The sequence below is a fragment of the Monodon monoceros genome, unplaced genomic scaffold (assembly GCF_005190385.1).
Source record: "Monodon monoceros isolate NGI ecotype Baffin Bay Population unplaced genomic scaffold, NGI_Narwhal_1 Super_Scaffold_4, whole genome shotgun sequence".
NCBI lineage: Eukaryota > Metazoa > Chordata > Mammalia > Artiodactyla > Monodontidae > Monodon > Monodon monoceros.
Genome location: NW_021703781.1, coordinates 51,236,919 through 51,255,553, shown reverse-complemented (window position 1 = coordinate 51,255,553; position 18,635 = coordinate 51,236,919). Strand labels below are relative to the sequence as shown.

At 46.1% G+C, this 18,635-nt stretch overlaps 1 protein-coding gene across 2 annotated transcripts in view; it reads right to left on the bottom strand.

Moving 5' to 3' along the window:
- Positions 1-2,043: 2,043 nt before the first annotated feature.
- The window catches only part of DNTT (DNA nucleotidylexotransferase), a 36,620-nt gene continuing 20,028 nt past the window's right edge, over positions 2,044-18,635 (bottom strand). The window contains exons 7-11 of one of the 2 annotated variants that reach the window (XM_029245767.1): positions 16,116-16,248; positions 14,935-15,043; positions 11,063-11,308; positions 4,392-4,472; positions 2,044-2,481 (exon numbers count right to left, since the gene is read on the bottom strand). In XM_029245767.1, the coding sequence (XP_029101600.1) occupies positions 2,395-2,481; positions 4,392-4,472; positions 11,063-11,308; positions 14,935-15,043; positions 16,116-16,248 (656 nt within the window). In that variant the 3' untranslated portion in view covers positions 2,044-2,394. Of the gene's footprint in view, positions 2,482-4,391; positions 4,476-11,062; positions 11,309-14,934; positions 15,044-16,115; positions 16,249-18,635 lie in introns of both variants that reach the window. The other variant, XM_029245766.1, reaches the window with a different exon arrangement.

Genomic DNA, 18,635 nt, shown 5'->3' with positions numbered 1-18,635 from the left:
ACACACACACACACACACACACACACACACACACACACACACACACACACCGTCACATGGCTGATTGGACCCATAATGCACACCTGGCCCAAAGGCAGCGCACCTATTAGCTGGAGAGCAGCCAGTGACCAGTTGGCCTACATGAAACTGGCAAGCTGACCCTATCAGATTCTGTCTTGAGAAACAGAAGATTTCAATAGGAGATTGAAGGACTGTTGGGCTGTAGAAAGAGAGAAGCAAGGTGGGCATGGGAGCCCTGGGAGTCAGCTCTGGCTGTCCCTTCCAAGGAGCGGTTCAGGGGATGCCCAGCTGTGTTCTGTTGTCGACCCTTGGGCTCCTGGAGATCTTTGTTCTTCCTGCTCTTTATGCCTAATGTGGTGTCTGGAGGAGCTTTGATTCAAACATCCTTCTCCACCGATTTGCTCACCTGGTCCCGGGTGCTGCTTGGCCATTGGGTTTGGGGCCCAGCACCCATGAGACGGACGTGCTCATCCTCAATCCTTAGGGCGCGGCTGCGCTTGCCTGCCATGTGTTGCTATGAGTCCATCTCCCAGATGCTGCCTGAGCCCAGCCACAGAGCATTCTGCTGAATAATCCGGAAGAGGAAGGTGGGTGATGATAATCAACCTCACTGTCATGGACCAGCACGCTGAGCCGTGAAGCCCTGATGGGCAGTGGAACAGCTGACCAGGAGAGCAGGCATTCCCCATGTCCCCGCCATCCCTCGGAAGCCAGCTTTGGCAGGGGACCTTGCCTCCATCCTCCTGGCACTACTGCTCCCATTTCCTTCCCTCCCACGGCTTCCTCAGTGCTCTCCTCTGGCCCTGCTCCCCCGTGTATGGGCTCATGGTCACCAGCTGAGCAGAAGAATCCCCTCCCCAGCTTCTAATGGCACCTCCAGATTTATCAGGATTTAAAGAGATGCTTTACAGGAAGAGAAAAGAATGTAAAAGAAACCAAACATGTAACTCTCTGAAGTAGCTCGTATTCATGGGCCCAATTCCTCACCCTCCCTGCATTCATGCCCTTTGCAATACATCCCATTGTGACAAAGCATAACGCCCCATCTCTGGAGGCTTAGCCATGTGACCGGCTTCGGCCACTGGATATTAACAGACATGGAAAGAGTCTTGAAAAGCACATGCACGCTGGGGTTTGCTTGCTCTCTTGTCTCTGCTGTCATCGTGAGAAGGAGAGGGCCAGGTTCGCCCGCAGGTCCCTGGAGTAGGAGGATGGACCCGAGGAGCAGAGCCCCGCCTGGCTCAGCCAGACCCCAGGCTGTGTGCAGATCTGCGCTGCTTTGAGCCACTGAGTTTTGGAATAGTTTGAATTTGGGGCAATACTAGCTGATATACACCCCACCCCCAGGTTCCAGCACCAGGAAGGGAAGGAGGCTCCTTCCCTGTGCCCAGGGCGGGGCATCAAGCTTCTCTATGGGGTCCTGGATCTCGCCATCTCCTCTCCTTTGAGGGGGCTGGAAGGAAAGGGCAAGGATCATTGTGAGGCCTCCCAGCTCTCCAGCAGGCTGAGGACACAGAAGCAGCTGGAACAGATGGCCTTTCGGGTCTCTTCAAGGCATGGAGTCGATGCCTTCCTAGAGAAGGCATGACGTCCAAATGGGTCTGCAGCCTGGGAGTTCCAAAGGCTGCCTCCGTTCCCTTGGGTGCCCTGAGATGAAGAGGGCAAGAGAGATCGTCTCCCTGAGAGAGACTCAGAGATGGTGGTTTAGGAAATTGTGCTTCCTTCTGAGTGAAAGCAGTGAGAATACATCCCGTATGTGGCCTTGTGCCAGGACACCAAGGGACACAGCTCCAGGTGACAGGGGAGGAGCAGGCTTTGACCTGAGCTGAGAGTCAGGACTCAGTCCCCCTCCTCCAAAAGCTCCAGGAGGGACCCACAACCCCCTCTAGAATCTCTGATCTTCTGATTAAACCTGTTTTGCCCCTCAAGGTAAACCTGAAACTCTTTATTCTTTCATTTTCTTACATTTTTGTTTAAGAATAGTTTAAAATATTTGAGTGAAAAACAAAAGACTCCACCATCTTGTTTTCTCCTATTTTTATTGGAAATATACAGAATTTCAGCTACATTGTGGGCAAAGTGGGCTTTGATGAGCTTTCCTGAGAACAAGCCACCAATTACAACACTGCTTTTGTGGCAAATGCATTGTGAATTCTAAGTAACAGTCCCACAAATGGCCTATTAGAGCATAACCCATTACCAGGTGGGGCATGATCATGTTTCCCAAACTATTTATTTCTAGAAGCAATCTGCATTTCAGTAAGACGTAAAGAATCCCAAACTTTCCTAAGGCATCTTTCATTATAATATGAAGCATAATTTATCTAACCTGAAAAAAAGAAACAAAACAGAAAAGAAGTCGACCACTTTTTCCTAAGCATTTCTTTCCCACGGTTCGATGTAATCCAATCCCAGATGTGCAAAGATTTCTTCTTCACTTTCTGCTTTGAGAAACATCCTCTGAAAGCATAACAAGACATGTGTGCATTCAGATATTTTTGTTAAGCATCTCAGTGCTGATGAAACAGTGAAAATATTACTTGTAAAACTGTTTTGTCAAAACAAATTACTGCCAAAACACATTACCCTGCTTCTGAGGACAGAAATTCATCTTACCTGACTTTCGTACTTTTTGTATTTTCCCACCCCCCAAAACTTAATAAATTAAGGTAAAAGGATGACAGTCTTACATATTCAACTAGAGGCATTTGGTATTCTTCCTACGCATCTGTAGTTCTTAACCACAGTTGCTCATTAGAACTACCTGAAGGAGTTTTTTTTTTAAAAATGTTGAAAACTGAGCTATACTCCAGTCCAATGAAGTCAGAAGCTCAGCAGAGGTCTTGTCCTCCATCTGTTTAAGGGGGCTGGGAAATTCTCCTGTGCAGTCAGTATTACGTACTGCTGCCATTGGTAAGAAGGAACGGTGATTATAGGATACTTGTGTATGCTGGGGCCTCCTCCTGGCCTTCCACCCCTGCCCTGCTCCCGCCAGGCTCCCACCGCATGGTCTCTGTTAGAGCAAGCGCCACTTCTCCTCCAGCCCTTCTTGTTACAGCACAGCGTTGGGCCTGTAGGAGGCACTCGCTTATGTTGAACTATTTGTTACGTGTCAATTTGTAAGTCTTCCTACATCGTGTTATGTGAAGCTGTCTCCACTCACATGCTAGACCACTGAGGCTTTCCTGCCAGCATCCACAGCCCTCTCTTACGACAGCAGCACCTTGATTTTTCTTTGGGAAACCACCCCTCCCTACTCTCAATCTCTGAGGGTCTGGTGGGGCTAATCCCACCTCCAAGGAGGGGCACATGACCCAAGCCTGGCCAATAAGAGCCATGGAAAAGGGTTCAGGGATTGGCACATGGCCCAGGTCTGGCCAGTGGACATCAGCTAGGGCTCTTGCTGGAGCTATTAGGAGGGAAGCTCTTTTCTGAAGGGGTAGCTAAGCTAGAAGGTTGGAATTCAGAGGAATACCCTGCCTGAGAGTGAAACCAATACTGAGGGAAATCTGCATGATCACCTTGATACAGCCACACCTGAAGTCCATGTTATCCCAGATGCTACAGTATATAAGCCAAATTCTTTTCTTTTTTTTGCCATTTCCATTTTCTATTGGGTTTCTGACACTTGTGAGACAGCTCTAACTAAATACACCTCATTTAGACTGTAAGCTCCTAAAGGGTAAAAGCCATTACTTCTAGTTATTTTGTGTCTTCTTCCTCCTCAGAGCTCTGTTTAGTGTCTTTGATCACCGTAGGAAGAGTAGATCTTGGCACTTGCGGACTTAGTTGAATATTTAACTCTTCCTAATTCATACAGTAATCTATCATTTTGGACATTTTGCAGCATTTGGACTACTGCAAGGCTAGCATACCAAGTGAGTCTCAGCTGGTGTGTGAGTCTAGCTGACTGCTCATCTACATCTCAGGGCAGCTCTGTTGCTCTCCTTCTTGCAGTGGACTCTCATTAATGACCTATATGATCACTCAAAATGCTAATTCTCACTGCATCTGAGGGGTACTTGAGTGATATTTGTGATTTGGGGGGATCCTTAGTTTTCTTTGGAGCTACTCATTGCAGTTACCAAGGATATACCAAACTCAATTAATATTCACTGTTGGACTGGTTCTAGGGGCCCAACTAGCCCATCATCTTTGAGTCCAAAGCCTCTGAGATGCATTCTGGGCCAGGTGGGGGCTATGCTCCCATCAGGATCTTTCCAGCTGCCCTCAACTGTGATCTGTGCGGACAGGGCACTCGGGGCAAAGGAAACTGAACCTGGACACTAAAATTAGTTCTGGAAAAGCACTCAGGGAGCCAGCCTTGGTGATGAGGATCAAAGAGGCCCATCTCAGGGAGACAGCTCCACCTTGGTCTTGTCATACAGAGCGTGGTTATCCAGCATCATCTTCCGGTCGTGTGTAGCATAGCGCCGGAGGTCTCTCTCAAACTGCTGGGTAAGAAATAATTAAAACAAATTACTATCAGGACTTCCCTGGTGGAGCAGTGGTTAAGACTCTGCGCTCCCAATGCAGGGGGCCCGACTTCGATCCCTGGTCAGGGAACTAGATCCCACATGCATGCCACATCTAAGGAGCCCACGTGCTGCAACTAGGGAGTCCACCTGCCTCAACTAAGAACAAATGCAACCAAATACATAAATTTTTTAAAATAAATAAATAAATAAATAAATTACTATCAAGTCTAGAATGTCTTCAGTATTATGTGTTTAGAGATATTTAAATCCCAATACAGGAAGTCCCCTATATACAAACAAGTTCCGTTCCGAGAGCACATTCGTAAGGCCAATTTGTTCGGTAAGGCCAGCAAAGTTAGCCTAGGTACGCAACTAACAATGTCGGCTATATAGTACTGTACTGTAATAGGTTTATAATACTTTTCACACAAATAATACAAAAAAAAACACGAAAAATAAAACATTTTTAATCTTACAGTCCAGTACCTTGAAAAGTACGGTAGTACAGTACAACAGCTGGCATACAGGGGCTGGCATCGAGTGAACAGGCAAGAAGAGTTACTGACTGGAGGAGGGAGAGGAGGTGGGAGATGGTAGAGCTGAAGGATCGTCAGCAATAGGAGACAGAGGGCAAGCTGCGATTTCACTCATGCCAGACGTGGATGGCACAGGTTCTGGTTCCTTGCTGGAACCAGATGCACGTTTGCATCTTTGAAAGTTCACAGTTTGAAGGTTAGTATGTAGAGGACTTACTGTAATGAAATGTCTATCTCCACTAAACATTCTCCAAGCAATTTTCTCCCCCAGGGCAATAGTCTACGATGACAAAGCTCCATGCTCACATGCATACACTAGACTGTAAGCTCTGTGAAAAAAGGAACCTGATTTGTTCTGTTCATAACCATATTTCCTCCTCAAATGACGCCTGGCACATAGATGTACAGCAAATATTTGCTGAATGAATAAATGAGGATTGTGAGGATCGTGTCCAAAATAATACCTGGTCCAGAGTAAATGCTGGATAAATAATACTTGGTGTTGTTTTTTATTTGGAATATCACTCATATAAAAGAGGATGAGTTAGGAGACCCAGATTCCAGCCTGGATTTTGTTCCTGTCTGGCTGTGCATCTCTCTGCAAGTCACCCAGCCTCTCTGAATCTCGGTTCAGAGGGTGGAGAAGTGCATGAGTAAGGTCCCCTCTGGCTGTAACATCCTCTCATACGAGATTCTGTAAAACTGATGGTCTGAGCCACCTGCCCCAGAGTAGCATCTCCTATGATCAGGGTGAGCTCGGAGGCTCCAGGGAGCAAAACCTGCAGCCTTAGATAGAGGACAGGGAAACCCTGGAAAAGGAAGACAATGAATGAAGTTGTCGTTGAGGTTAATTTTCCTAAGAAGCACAGATCTAGAAATGTCCTTTCCATGTGGGATTAGGGAGCAAGGAGGGAATCATTGCGCCCTCTAGTGGCGAGTATGGGAAAGCTGGCAGAGACTGGGAACTGCCCTTCCTCACCTGGCTGTGTGAAGACAGACTTTCCAGCCAGAAGTTCTTTATAAGGGAGTGGAAGAGAAACTATGGCTGTGGAAGAATCAGGGTGAAGCAGATGCTGGGTGCAGTAGCTGCTGGCGTGTGAAAGTACAGGAGTGTTGCTTAGCACACGGACTCCTACAGCCCTGGGCCACTTGCCTCCAGTCCCCCCAGCACTTAGAGCAACGGCTCCTCACGCTGGGCATGGGGGGAGGCTGGAGAGGATGGGGTAACAGGTGCAGTGAGAAGCCCCCCTTGGCTCCCCAGTTCTGTGTGGTGCGAGATCTATGCCTGGACTCCTCTGCTAAATCCTCAGGAGCATTTTTCCATATTGTGTTAGGAATTATAATGGTGTCTTCCATTTGGAGGGTAATTATAGTGACTCAACCAATATTTATTGAGCACCTACTATGTGACAGGTGTGTTCTGGATGCTTGGACTATAACAGACAACAAAACAATGATGTCTGCCTTGGTGAGGCTTGGATTCAACAGGGGACACAAATAAGACACAGTAACAGCATAAGTAAATTACATGATATGTTAAAAGGTCATGCTGCATACAGCGCAGGCCTCATAAAGGAGGTAGGATCTGAGCAAGGACTTGCCCAAGGTGAAGGAGCTAGCCAAGTGGACTCTGGGAAGAGCACACCGTGCAGAGGGAACAGCTAGAACAGAGGCCTTAGGGAGGGGCCAGCCTGCCTGGTTAGGGAGAGAGCAGTGGGGAGGAGTTCAGAGAGATGAGGGTGTGGGCAGGGTCTTGTGGCCACTGGAAGGCCTTTACTCTGCGTTGAATGCAGAGCCCCTGCCAGGTTTTGAGCAGGAGAGTGACTGGATCTGACTTATGTTATGACAGCATCACTTGGCTGTAGGGGGCAAGAGACCAGTCAGAACAGCTGTGGTCATAATCCGGGCAATGATATCCTAGTTAATGTTTATGGAGGGCTTACCCTGTGCTGGGTGCTGGGCTGATTTCTTGCTTTATATTAATTTCTGATCTACTCTATTATCACTAGTATTTAACAGCTTCTAAAAGAGTCTAACAATACTTCTAAAAGAACAGTATTAAGTATACAATTAGCCTCAGAATTGTGTTAAGATGAAGGCGCTGTCTAATTTAATCCTCATTACAATCCCGTGAGGTTGGTACTGTTATTAGTCCCATTTTTCAGATGAAGAAAGGAGGCCCAGAGAACCTAAGTAATTTACCCAAGGCCACACAGCCAATGATAGAGCTAGGACTCAGACTCCTGAATCCCGAAGCTCAGGTTCTTTACCCTGGACAGTTCTGCCTTCTGCTTTACAAGCTCTTTAGTTTCTCTCAACAACCCTGTGAGATAGGCAGGGCAAGCATGGTGTTTTTTGTTTCAGATAAAGAAAGCTGAACATGGAGCAGGGGCAGTGATACTACAGTCTGGCTGTGTCACTGGTCACAACACACTTCAGAGGTTGGCCCGTGCATGCCACATGCAGTTGTGCAAGTTGTGCACTGCAAAACTCTAGAGGGCGCCATTCACTGTGTAGTCTTTGTAAATATGCATGTTTCTTATGACAATTTTCTGGGAAATGGCAGTAAGGTATTTTAAGGAAGAGATGCTTTTTAAAGTTGGCGAAAGGGAGCCATTTGGGCTAGTAAAGAGGCTGGGGTAGCCTAGGCATCTAGCCACCATTGTCCATGTGTTTCCTGAGGAGAGAGTGTACTTCCTCTAGCCTCTGACACAAACGTGGACAATACTCTTGAAGGAATCTCAGCCAATAAAGTCATGCTGACAAACGGCAGATCTAGTTTGAAGAAATATGATTCAGAGGAAAACAAAAGCTTCTTTTGTTTATTTTTTTAAACTAATGAAGTCCATACCCAGTCCAGAAATTGCACTGTACTTGGATGGTTCTAGAAAAACCTCAGCTTAATGTGTCCCAGTGGATGCATCCTATTTAAGAAATCTTTAGGGCACAAGATCCAAAGGAAACTTTGTCAGCTTAGTAGACGAGACAACCTGGTAAGTTAATGACCCCAAACTGGGGTGAGATTAATAGGTGAAGTGGCTTAAGAACATTTCCCAGGTGCTGAAATCTTTGGGTTAAAAGGTGAAATTAAATTTCTCACCTACAAAATTTTAGACCAGACCTAAACCTGGTCACCCACCAACATGTATCCACCTGGGGACAAAACACATCACGTTCAGCGGTCACATAAGCGGGGGCGTAAAGATGGTAACACAAGTAGCTACCGTTTGCTGAGCTCTTACCACGTTTAAACACATGCATCTCATTTAACCGGATGGCAAACTTGGGAGGTGGGCACCACTATTATCCACAATATAGATGGGGCAACTAGGACTTGAAGAGGTTATAATTTGTTTAAAGTCACCCAGCTAAAAAGTGGGAGAGCTTAGTGCTCTGTTAGTGCCCCGCAGAGCCAATAACAGTAATTTCTGAGAAAAGAGAATAAAATGTGCTGAAGAGATGCCCATGTTCAAAACAAAGTGAACAAAGAACAACCATCTCTGCCAACGAATCCTGACTGGCATGACCTTGTATAACGCTGGACTTCTTTTTGGAACTCTCCCCTTTCCCAACAGACTCTGTTCCCAAAGATGTATGTCTATCAAACAAAATGCATTTATGATGTATTGTTTCATCAGCTTTCCTAATTTTAATGAATGAAAGATGCCAGCCAACGTTTTTGATTAGGGTGAGAAGCTGTGGTGCTGAGATCCTGTGCTGAAATGATTCCGGCCGAAAGCAAACACACCTGACATTTAACTCAAGGTTGAGGACAATTAAATTCTACGTCATTTATCATATAAAATCCTTTAACGACTCATGTCACTCAAAGCAACAGCCAACTACGTGGGAAAACAGTGTGGGGTGTTAGCTGGGAGGGTGGAGCACAAGCTAATGGGACAAATCTCGGGCGCCATGTCTATGAATATCACATGATGAGAGCTGGGAGCTGCCACTCCGCCAGCCCTGGCCCCGTGCCTGGCGTGGTGCTGGGGGCTTTGCCAGCTTCATCTCACTGGATCTCTGCAACCCAGGGAGGTAGAGGCATTTTTGCCCTGACTTTCCTGACGGGAAAACTAAGTCTTAGAGGACATGGGGAACTTGACGGAGATCACCTAGCTCGTAAGAGTCAGAGCAAGGGCTTGTGACCAGGTCTGGGATGAGCCACACTGTGCCCTTAGCCACCAGACTGCTTTCTCTGCTTCCATGGTTCTCATACTTTAGCTGCGTCACCTGCAGGGTTCTTTCAAACACAAATTGCTGGGCTCTTCCCCCAGAGTTTCTGATTCAGAAGGTCTGAGGTGGGGTGGAGAATTTACATGTCTAACCTGTTCCCAGGTAAGACTGATGCTGCTGGTCAGGGGATCTCTTTTTTTTTTTTCTTTTTGTGTGTGTGCTTTCAAAGCCTATGCAAGCCTTAACTTCTAGGTGGTATTGCTTCCTCTATATGCAGTCACCTAAGTCCTACTAATTTTTACCACCTAAATAAGACTTGAGAGTCTTTCTTCATCTGCCCTTCCCGGCCATTACTTTAATTTAGATCTTTCTCATCCTTATCTAGACTATTGTGTTAATCTCCTGGTCTAACTCAGTAGATGGTTCAGATCATTTAATAGTTTCCCTGTTACCTATAGGCTAAACTGTAAGATCCTCAACGTTTATAATCCATCCCCACATTCTATTACCTGCCCACTTCCATCTTGTATTACATTATAAATCCCTTGAGCGTAGGGACCAGTATCTTTGTATTCCTTATATTGTGAACATAATAACTGCTCAGCCAATAGTTGTTGACTTAATGAAGTAGGCAGGCTCTTGGCTTGGCAGTTAAGTATACTTCTCTAGAATTAAAATGAATTACTCTGTGTAGTAGGAATAAGAAGATTCTTTTATTTTCATATATTAATAATTCACACATTATTATTTTATGGTAGTAATGTCATACATTCCTCCGGTAATATTAATTTGAATTAATACGATTTTAAGCTATTACATGCAGTTGTTCTGAGTTCCTGTAGAATTGTCTTTTTTTTTTTTTTTTTTTTTCCCCAGAAGGGAATTAATAGAATTGAGACATAACAAGAGCAGAAATACTTGGTTTTGGACATCCGTTGTGGTACAAAATAAAAAATTAGCAGTCATTGACTCCTTGTTAGAAATTTGACTCCTAGTCAAAGATTTATAAACTTTACCTTGTGTAAATAAGTCTGTAATCATAATCATTTAGGATGCTCAGAATATACCAGTGATCCATGAGCCACTCTAAGGGAATCGTGTAACTGGTATAAATCCGTACTTGGTTTTGTTTTAATTTGCAACTTTTCTTCTTAAAGTCTTTTTTAATCTAAAGTTTTGATGGGTACATTGAAACACGGTAAAAGTTATTGACAGTTGTGACATTCTTTTTAACAAAAATGTTTACATCCTAAAAACAAGTTTCTTAGACTTATTAGAAGGGTAAGATTTCATGACAGATGAAATATTTAAGATATGCTTCATTTAATATATCAGTAAGTTTCACTAACTACATATTTTGTGCTCATTTATTCTTTTTTTAAATTGAGGTATAGTTCACATACAGTAAAATTTACTGTTTTGTAGTGTACAATTCAGTGGCTTTTAGTATATTTATGAAGTTGTCCAACTATCACCAATCTGTAATTACAGAACGTTTTTATCACCCCAAAAGAAATCCATGCTTGTTAGCAGTCACTTCCTTTTCTTCTCCACCTAACCCCTGGCAACCACTAATTTACTTTCTGTCTCTATGGATTTACCAATTCTGGAGATTTCATATGGATTTATACAATATGTGGCCTTTTGTGTCTTGGCTTCTTTCTTTTTTGTGTGCCCTGATTTAGAGATTTCTGTCCACTTCCCTCTCTCCTGTCCACCCCCTCCCCCTTCCTTGTCCATCTCCCCCCCATCCCCACCCCCACTGCCATTGTCTCTCCCCTGGGCCCAGGTAGACCCAGTCTACCTCTTCTGGAAAGCTAAGACCATCCCACGGATACAGGTAGCGCTTACCCGGGAGCCAGTCCAGCCCAGCAGGGCAAAGGCATATTGCTCGTAGGGGCACATGACCAGGTCCACACGGATGGCCTTCCAGGTCTTTCCTTCCTGTTGGATGGACTTGTCACTGTCCACTCTCTGATGGTGCAACTTTAAAATCAGAAAGCATTTTTGAAAATGATCTAAAGCATCCACTTGCCTGCTTGGCACCTTGAACTTTTCAAATGTCGACTCCACAAGGTCACAGTATAAAAGTAATCCCTGAAAATTAACAGAAAGACATCAGGAAGAGTCCCTGATGCAGAGGGTCGGAGATTTTATATTGGGCTCTTAATGAACGCTCTTAAAGAAAGCTTTGCAGATTTAAGCAAAACGTGGGTGCGTTTTGTCCGTGCGTTGTGAGCCCACCTGGCGACACTAGCAGAGGGAGCCATGGAGTGGGTGTGTTACACTCCCTCTGCAGCAGAGGAATTTAGCGATTAGAGGGGCCAAGCCAAGGCCACTTCATGGCAAAGCTGCCAGAGAATCTACTCCCGCAAGGTCTGACGGCTGACCAGTGTTCACAAACTTGCCGCATTCCCTTAGGTACAAACCAACTTTGAACAAAAAGCCGTGCCGTTTCTATGCGGTTGTTCAGATTTAGTGTCCCTCCATAAAATACTGATGACTAGGTCTACTTGGCCCCAAAGGTTGTGGCTGAGGCTCAGCCGCGTTGGGGCCTGATGACTCACTCTTTCTAGGGAGCATTTTGAGATTGTTACTCTGCCTGCCTTGGAGACTCAGACAAAATTGGTGGCACGTCACCGAACGTCGCCTAGTCAGAAAGTTACGCCCAGCAAGCTGCCATCCTCCAATTTATCTACTCCGTGGGACTTCCTCACGGCACAGGGCAGATGTGGGGTAGGGAAAGGCAGAACTATGCAACTAACTGCTGAATCTGAGTAGCAACTAAAAGAGCAAATAACCTGAAAATAATCTAGTCATAGCTATTAGGGTGTATGATTTGTTCTCGGATTCTTTAGGTCAGACATTCTCAAATATTATCATCAGACACATTTGGAAGGTTTGTTAAAGCACAGTTTGGGAGGTCCTGTCCCCGGAGTGATTCGTGCTGGGGCGGGGGCGGGGGGAGATGAATTTGCATTTCTAATAAGTTCCCAGGTGGTGCTGATGCTTCTGATCTAGGGACCACAGTTGGAGCATCACTAGTTCCATTTGCTATTGTTATTAGAAGCACTTGGCATTTCCTGTGCAATCCACCCCCACCCCCAAGAGACATTGTTTCAATTCAACTCAACACTTTGAGGAGGGGATGCTTTTCCTTTTGCTGATCTCAGAAGAGGGAACACTTGGCCCTTCAGTGCCTCTCCCAGAAAAGGCATGAGGAAGAACCGGTGCCGTCTGAAGCAAGCTGGGGTGGGGAGTGGGGGTTTGTGGGGGAGCGCTGATGCGCCGTCTGAAGCTGGGGTGGGGAGTGGGGGATTGTGGGGGGAGCGCTGATGTCAGGAAGAGCCTCTGGTGCAGCAGGCAGGTGTTGCCCTAGGCAAATCTAACAACCAACTCCGGGAAGACACAATTCTGCTTTTTAAGGAAACTTACTAAGATTAGTCAATATCACAACTTTTCATGTCAATTTGAATTATGTAAATCTGAAAAGCGAGCTATTAAAATATCAAAACAGTCTTACTTTGAAGCCAAGTTTGTAACTTCCCTCCCCCCTTTAAAAAAATTCACAAAGCTGGCTTCCTAAAAGCTGTAAACTGTGTTTGCACTATTGCCACGTGGTGGTGACACTTTGGCTGGTCATAGACAAACGGGCCACCCACCAGGCAGGAACCCAAACTACACCCAGCCAGCCCTCCCCTCTTTGGGGTGAATTTCTGGTGGCCAGTGGAGTCTTCTGGATGGCACCCTCCCCCCAAGATCAGTATTTCCTAGCTCTTTTCCTCCCTTTCTCCCACGGAGAGGTCTTCTACAAGGACCACATGTAGATTCATCTGATAGGCAACTGAAAACCATACCCATTGGCTGTTCATTCGTTCTGCAGGTGTTTTAAAACATCGTATGTGTATACGCACGTGTCGTGTAAGCATGTGCTTGAGTGTGCCTGCATGAGATACAGTCATTTTAATCTGGAAAGTGCAGATTTTGGTAAGAAAGGCAGGGGTGGGGAGTGAGGTAGAGGTGGAAGTTAACCATGATGCACAACCGAGGTGTTGGGGGCAGGCGTGGGGCTGCAGGGGTGTGGACAGAGTTGGTGCCTGATTGTCAGCAAGGGAAGGGGAACAGCTGCTCGCGTTCTCCCCTGGGTCCCCTCGCCCGGCACAGTGCCTGGCTCTCCGGCAGAGTTCAGTATACAGTCGTGCAGGAGAGATCATGACTACAGCCACTGTTTAATAGGCATTTATCAAGCCCTGCACTAATTCTCTCAGTTAATCCTCCCATTAACAAATGAGAGAGGCTTGCTATCCCTGTTTCACAGATGAGGAAAAGAGAAGCTAGGAGAGAGTCTCAGCTCCTACAGCCAGTACATGGCAGGGTTGTGCTTTTAAAATCCTAAATCTAAAACCCACATGCTTAACCTCTGCATCCACCAGTGTCTGCCCATCTCTTTGCTTGGGGACCAGCAGTATGGCTGCCTGGCGGCCGAAGACAGACCAACGAAAATGAGGCTTCTTGTCCCCATCTCCCAACCCCATCCCATGTCGTGCTGGGACAGTCTCAGAGCGTGGGGAGGGTGGTGACTGTATACCAAGGTCAAATAGGTCCACCCTTGCCAGAGCCCCTGATGGGGGTCCAGGCAGCCCTGTCTCCACCCAGGCCGTGGCTGGCAGAGCCCCTCAGGGTGCTGTCTGTCCATGAGAATCTTTCAGCTTTCCTGCTCGAGTGGAGAAGTAGGGCCAGCCTAGGTTCGGCTGACTCTTTCTCGTCCTGCATTCCCCTGGCTCAGCCTATGATGCTCACGCTCAGAGCTCCCGGCTGTCTGGATCCCCGCTCCTGAGAGAGAGAGGGGCCTCGTGGGTGAATTTGGATCTGGTTCCAAAGTTGGGTCTTCAATTCTAGTACTCCTGGCACCAGAGTCGTGTGTTTCTTAGACTAACTGTATCTGAGGTCTTCTTTCTCCTGTGTGTCAGGGAGATTTGTCCACACCCGGAAGATGCTAAATCACTCAGGGAAAATGAAGCTGTGCTGGAAAAACACCAGCCCCAGCCTCCTCAAGCCATCCAGGCCTACGGGTTCCTAGGGAAGGGCCCTCCGTCTCCTCAGCACTCTCACTGGGGTTGGGCAGGAGTCAGGGCCCTGCAGGTGGCTCTGGCCACAGGGTCATCCTTAGTTCCCTCCACTGGGCAATATGCGGCCCGGGGCAAATCTGATCTCAGTGGGTGGGGGCTCCTGAGCCATGACCTCTGCTGGGCCCAGCTTGCCCTCATTAGCTCACTTTTTCCCATCTCAGCACAAAGTCAAGGTGGTTATTGACCAGCATAGAGTTCAAGGCAGCCCCAACACCTCTTGGGCTGATTTTATCCTAGTATTAGCCCCACCCCTAAGCTTGCTCTACCCTGGTTCACACCTCCCAGGTCTTCTCAGCACACGCTGTTCATTTTGTTTAGGGCTCTGATGCCTCCGCACATCCAGCACAGAGACAAGCCGCCCTCGGCCCCTTTGGTAATAGGACGAGTGTGTATACACAAGCTCACAACCCGGACTCTAGGACCCAAAGCAGGTAAGTCTCACTGCATGTCACTGGCACTGTGTAAGCTGTTGCAAACAACTGAGAATCAGTTAGATGATCATTACACATTTACAAGGTCAATAGTGTGCCAAATTCAACGGTATTAATGCAATTCTTGAGCGTCCAAACATCCACTTATGATCTTTCTTCTTACCTTTCTTTCCCATAAGTTTATCACTTTCGGCAAAAGTTGTTGCTCTTCATCCTCTGTTGATCCTGGGCTGGTAATTAAAAAATCTACATCATGCCCAGTCTTCTTACGCCTGATTTTAAAAATTGTATAAAATTGAAATGAATTAGATTTTTAGCTCTCAATTTAAAAAAGCCACCTGTGTTTCTATGCCCCATGCTTAAGGTTTGCAACACAAAATGCTCATGATGTATCTTTTAAACAAAAGATCCTTGGTTACACACCTCTCCTCCTTGCAAAATAAATTTATGACACAGAAAAATTAAAAAATCATATACGGTACGTATATGATTATGTACATGTGGGTAAAAATGGCAAAGATTATTTCTTCTCCACACCCACACGTGCACACACTCCCACACACCAGAGACAAGCTGGACAACAAGCAAACCAAGAATTATATTCACGTAACATGAGATAGGGTTCTTGCAATTATGACATAGACTAAGGGCATTTTCTTGGATTTGATCTTGTCTTCCCACTTTCTCCATCACCTCCACAGCCAACAGCCACCACGTAAGAGGACCACGGGGAGAGATGGAGAAGGGTGTGGGAGGGAAGGAGTCTCTTTCTGAAACGGGCTTCAATATCCAAAAATTGCACACGTCTCTGTGAAGAGTTTATTTATTCATTTATTGACACAACCAATATTTCTCGAGTGCCTACTGTGTGCCAGGCACCATGCACTGGCTCTCACTGAGCACTAAGCTCCCGAACCTTAGTGGGGAAACACGCATACAAACAATACAAACAATTACTTGACAGCTGTCCAGGGAGAACCGAGGAGGGGTGCCTCGCCCAGCATGGGGAGGAGGGAGTCAAGGAAGGCTTTCTGGGGGAGGTGGCACCTGAATTGAAGCTTAAAGGATGAGGAGAAGTGAGCCAGCTGATGAGTTGAGGGAAACAAGCCCAAGCAGAAAGGTGGGACAGAGCAAAGTCACAGAGGCGAGAAAGAGCTCCATGTGTGCTGAGAATGACAAGCCACTTGGGGTTGCTGGAGTGAAACATGAGGTGCAGGAGTTGAGGCTGCAGAGAGAAGCTGGCGCCAGACCCCCGAAGGCATTTTGTGCCAAAACTCCTGAGCATGGGGAGCCACTGAAGGTGTTAGAGCAGGGGAGGTAAAAGCAGCCGTCATCATTATTTACCTCCGGAATCCTCCCGTCATGGTGACGAAGGCATCAGGCATAAATGCCCAGACGGCCTCTTTAACCAGCACACCGACTGCCTCTGCTTCAGCCCTGGTCACACAGCTGACAAGGTCTTCATAATAGAGGAATCCTGAGAGGCCATTGGACAAGTCAATGGAGAAAGGGACATGTCTCGTGTGAAATGACCAGCCCTCAGTGAGAGGGGATTCGTCCCCACATAGAGCTAACGTGGCCACAGACATCAACGCCAAACTGTTCCACAGAGACCGAGTGATCTGCGTTCTCTTGGTTGTGAATTTTTCATGTTAACAATGGCTCTTTGCTTTCTGACTGAGAGACTTACAGTTTCCTGACTAAGGAAGAGGCAATATTTCATATCCTAGAACCAAGCTGTTCAAATCTGACTTCCTATTGAAGAACCAGCCCTCCTGATCAATAAGCTGTGCCCTATTATTTTAAAAAGCTAATGCATAAAGATTAGGGGTGGGAAGATTTGGGGTTGCACGGTTATAGATGAATTATAGAATTGAAGTCAAGAATAGGAAGGCGGGGGGCTTCCCTGGTGGCGCAGTGGTTAAGAATCTACCTGCCAATGCAGGGACACGGGTTTGAGCCCTGGTCCTGGAAGATCCCACATGCTGCGAAGCAACTAAGCCCGAGTGCCACAACTACTGAACCTGCGCTCTAGAACCCGCGAGACACAACTACTGAGCCCACGTGCCACAACTACTGAAGCCCGCGTGCCTAGAGCCCGTGCTCCGCAACAAGAGAAGCCACCGCAATGAGAAGCCCGTGCAATGCAACGAAGAGTAGCCCCAACTCGCCACAACTAGAGAAAAGCCTGTGTGCAGCAACAAAGACCCAACGCAGCCAAAAATAAATAAATAAGTAAATTTATTTAAAAAAAAAAAGAAGAATAGGAAGAGGGTAGATTTGTCTCTGAGGAGAGTCAGAAAATGTCTCTGGTGATCTGGCTTATTGCTTCTTTGTCTGACCATCACGAATAAACGAAAGCTCAGACAGAGTGGTCATGACGAAGAGTTGTTCTAAGGACTTGGTTAACCCCACAGACCCACAGAGGGAGGCGTGGCGCAGAGGAGTAAAGGAGATGGAAGCTTTATCTCCAAGAATTGGGATAAAGCGGAGGAGGGGAGGGGAGCAGGGTGCAGGAGAGATCCATAGAGCCTGAGGGCCATCTAGTTATCCTTCCATACAAGGCACTGCTCTCTTCCCTAGGATCCACAAGAGGGAGGCATTCCAACTCTGCCTGAATCTTTCTAATAATGGGAGGCTTTGATACCTCCAGAAGCTGCCCATTTCCTAGTTGTAAGGTCTTTTGAGGGCAGTTCTTTCTCTTTTTTTCCCAGCTTTATTGAGGTATAATTGACAAAAATTGTATAAATTTAAGGTGCACAACACAAGGTTTTGATATATGTACACGTTGGGAAATGGTTACCACAATCGAGCTAATTAGCATACAATGGAATATTATTCAGTCTTAAAAAAAGAAGGCAGTCTTGTCATTCACAACAATGTGGATGAACTGGGGGCATTATGCTAAGTGAAATAAATCAGACACAGAAAGACAGGTATTGCATGATGTCACTTACATGTGGAATCTAAAAAACGTCTCTTAGAAGCAGAGAGTAGAATAGCAGTTACTGGGGGCTGGAGGGTTGGGGCAGTGGAGAGATGTTTGTCAAAGGGCACAAAGTTTCAGATACACGGGATGAATAAGTTCTGGAAATCTAGCGTACAGCATGGTGACTATAGTTAACAATACTCTGTGGTATACTTGAAATTTGCTAAGAAAGTAGATCCTACTTGTTCTCACCAAAAACAAAATGGGGGGGAGCATCAAAAGTTCTTTATTTTCATGAGCTTAAGTCTACCTCCTAGCAGTTTCACCCATCACTGCTCTCTGGAAAGATGTGGAGCCACCATGTTGGTCCTTCTCACCTCCAGGATCACGGGAGGGAGGAGGCAGGAAGCCATTTGGCTAGAACATCACAGTCACAAAATTCTCCAGTTCAAACTTCCCATGTTATCTCTAAATAAGGACAGTTGCAGAATCATATTGGCAGGACCAAGAGAAGATAACGTTCACACTAATACATCTATAAACTGTGCCCAATACCAAACCACACAGCTTGTGGAACACTATTGTTTTTTATATCAATCCTAAAACTCTCTCTCTTTTTTAAAAATAAAGTCACAAGCACAGAGAGATCAGCTAGGTGCTTTGTGACCACCTGGAGGGGTGGGATAGGGAGGCTGGGAGGGAGACGCAAGAGGGAGGGGATATGAGGATATATGTATATGTATGGCTGATTCACTTTGTTGTAAAGCAGAAACTAACACACCATTGTAAAGCAATTATACTCCAATAAAGATGCTAAAAAAATAATAAATAGAATAAAGCCACATTTTTATTGCAATATGGCCATTTTTGTGTGTGGAGCATTTGATTTAAAAAACAATGCTTTCAGGGGGTTGCTGTGCAACGGGTACAAAGTT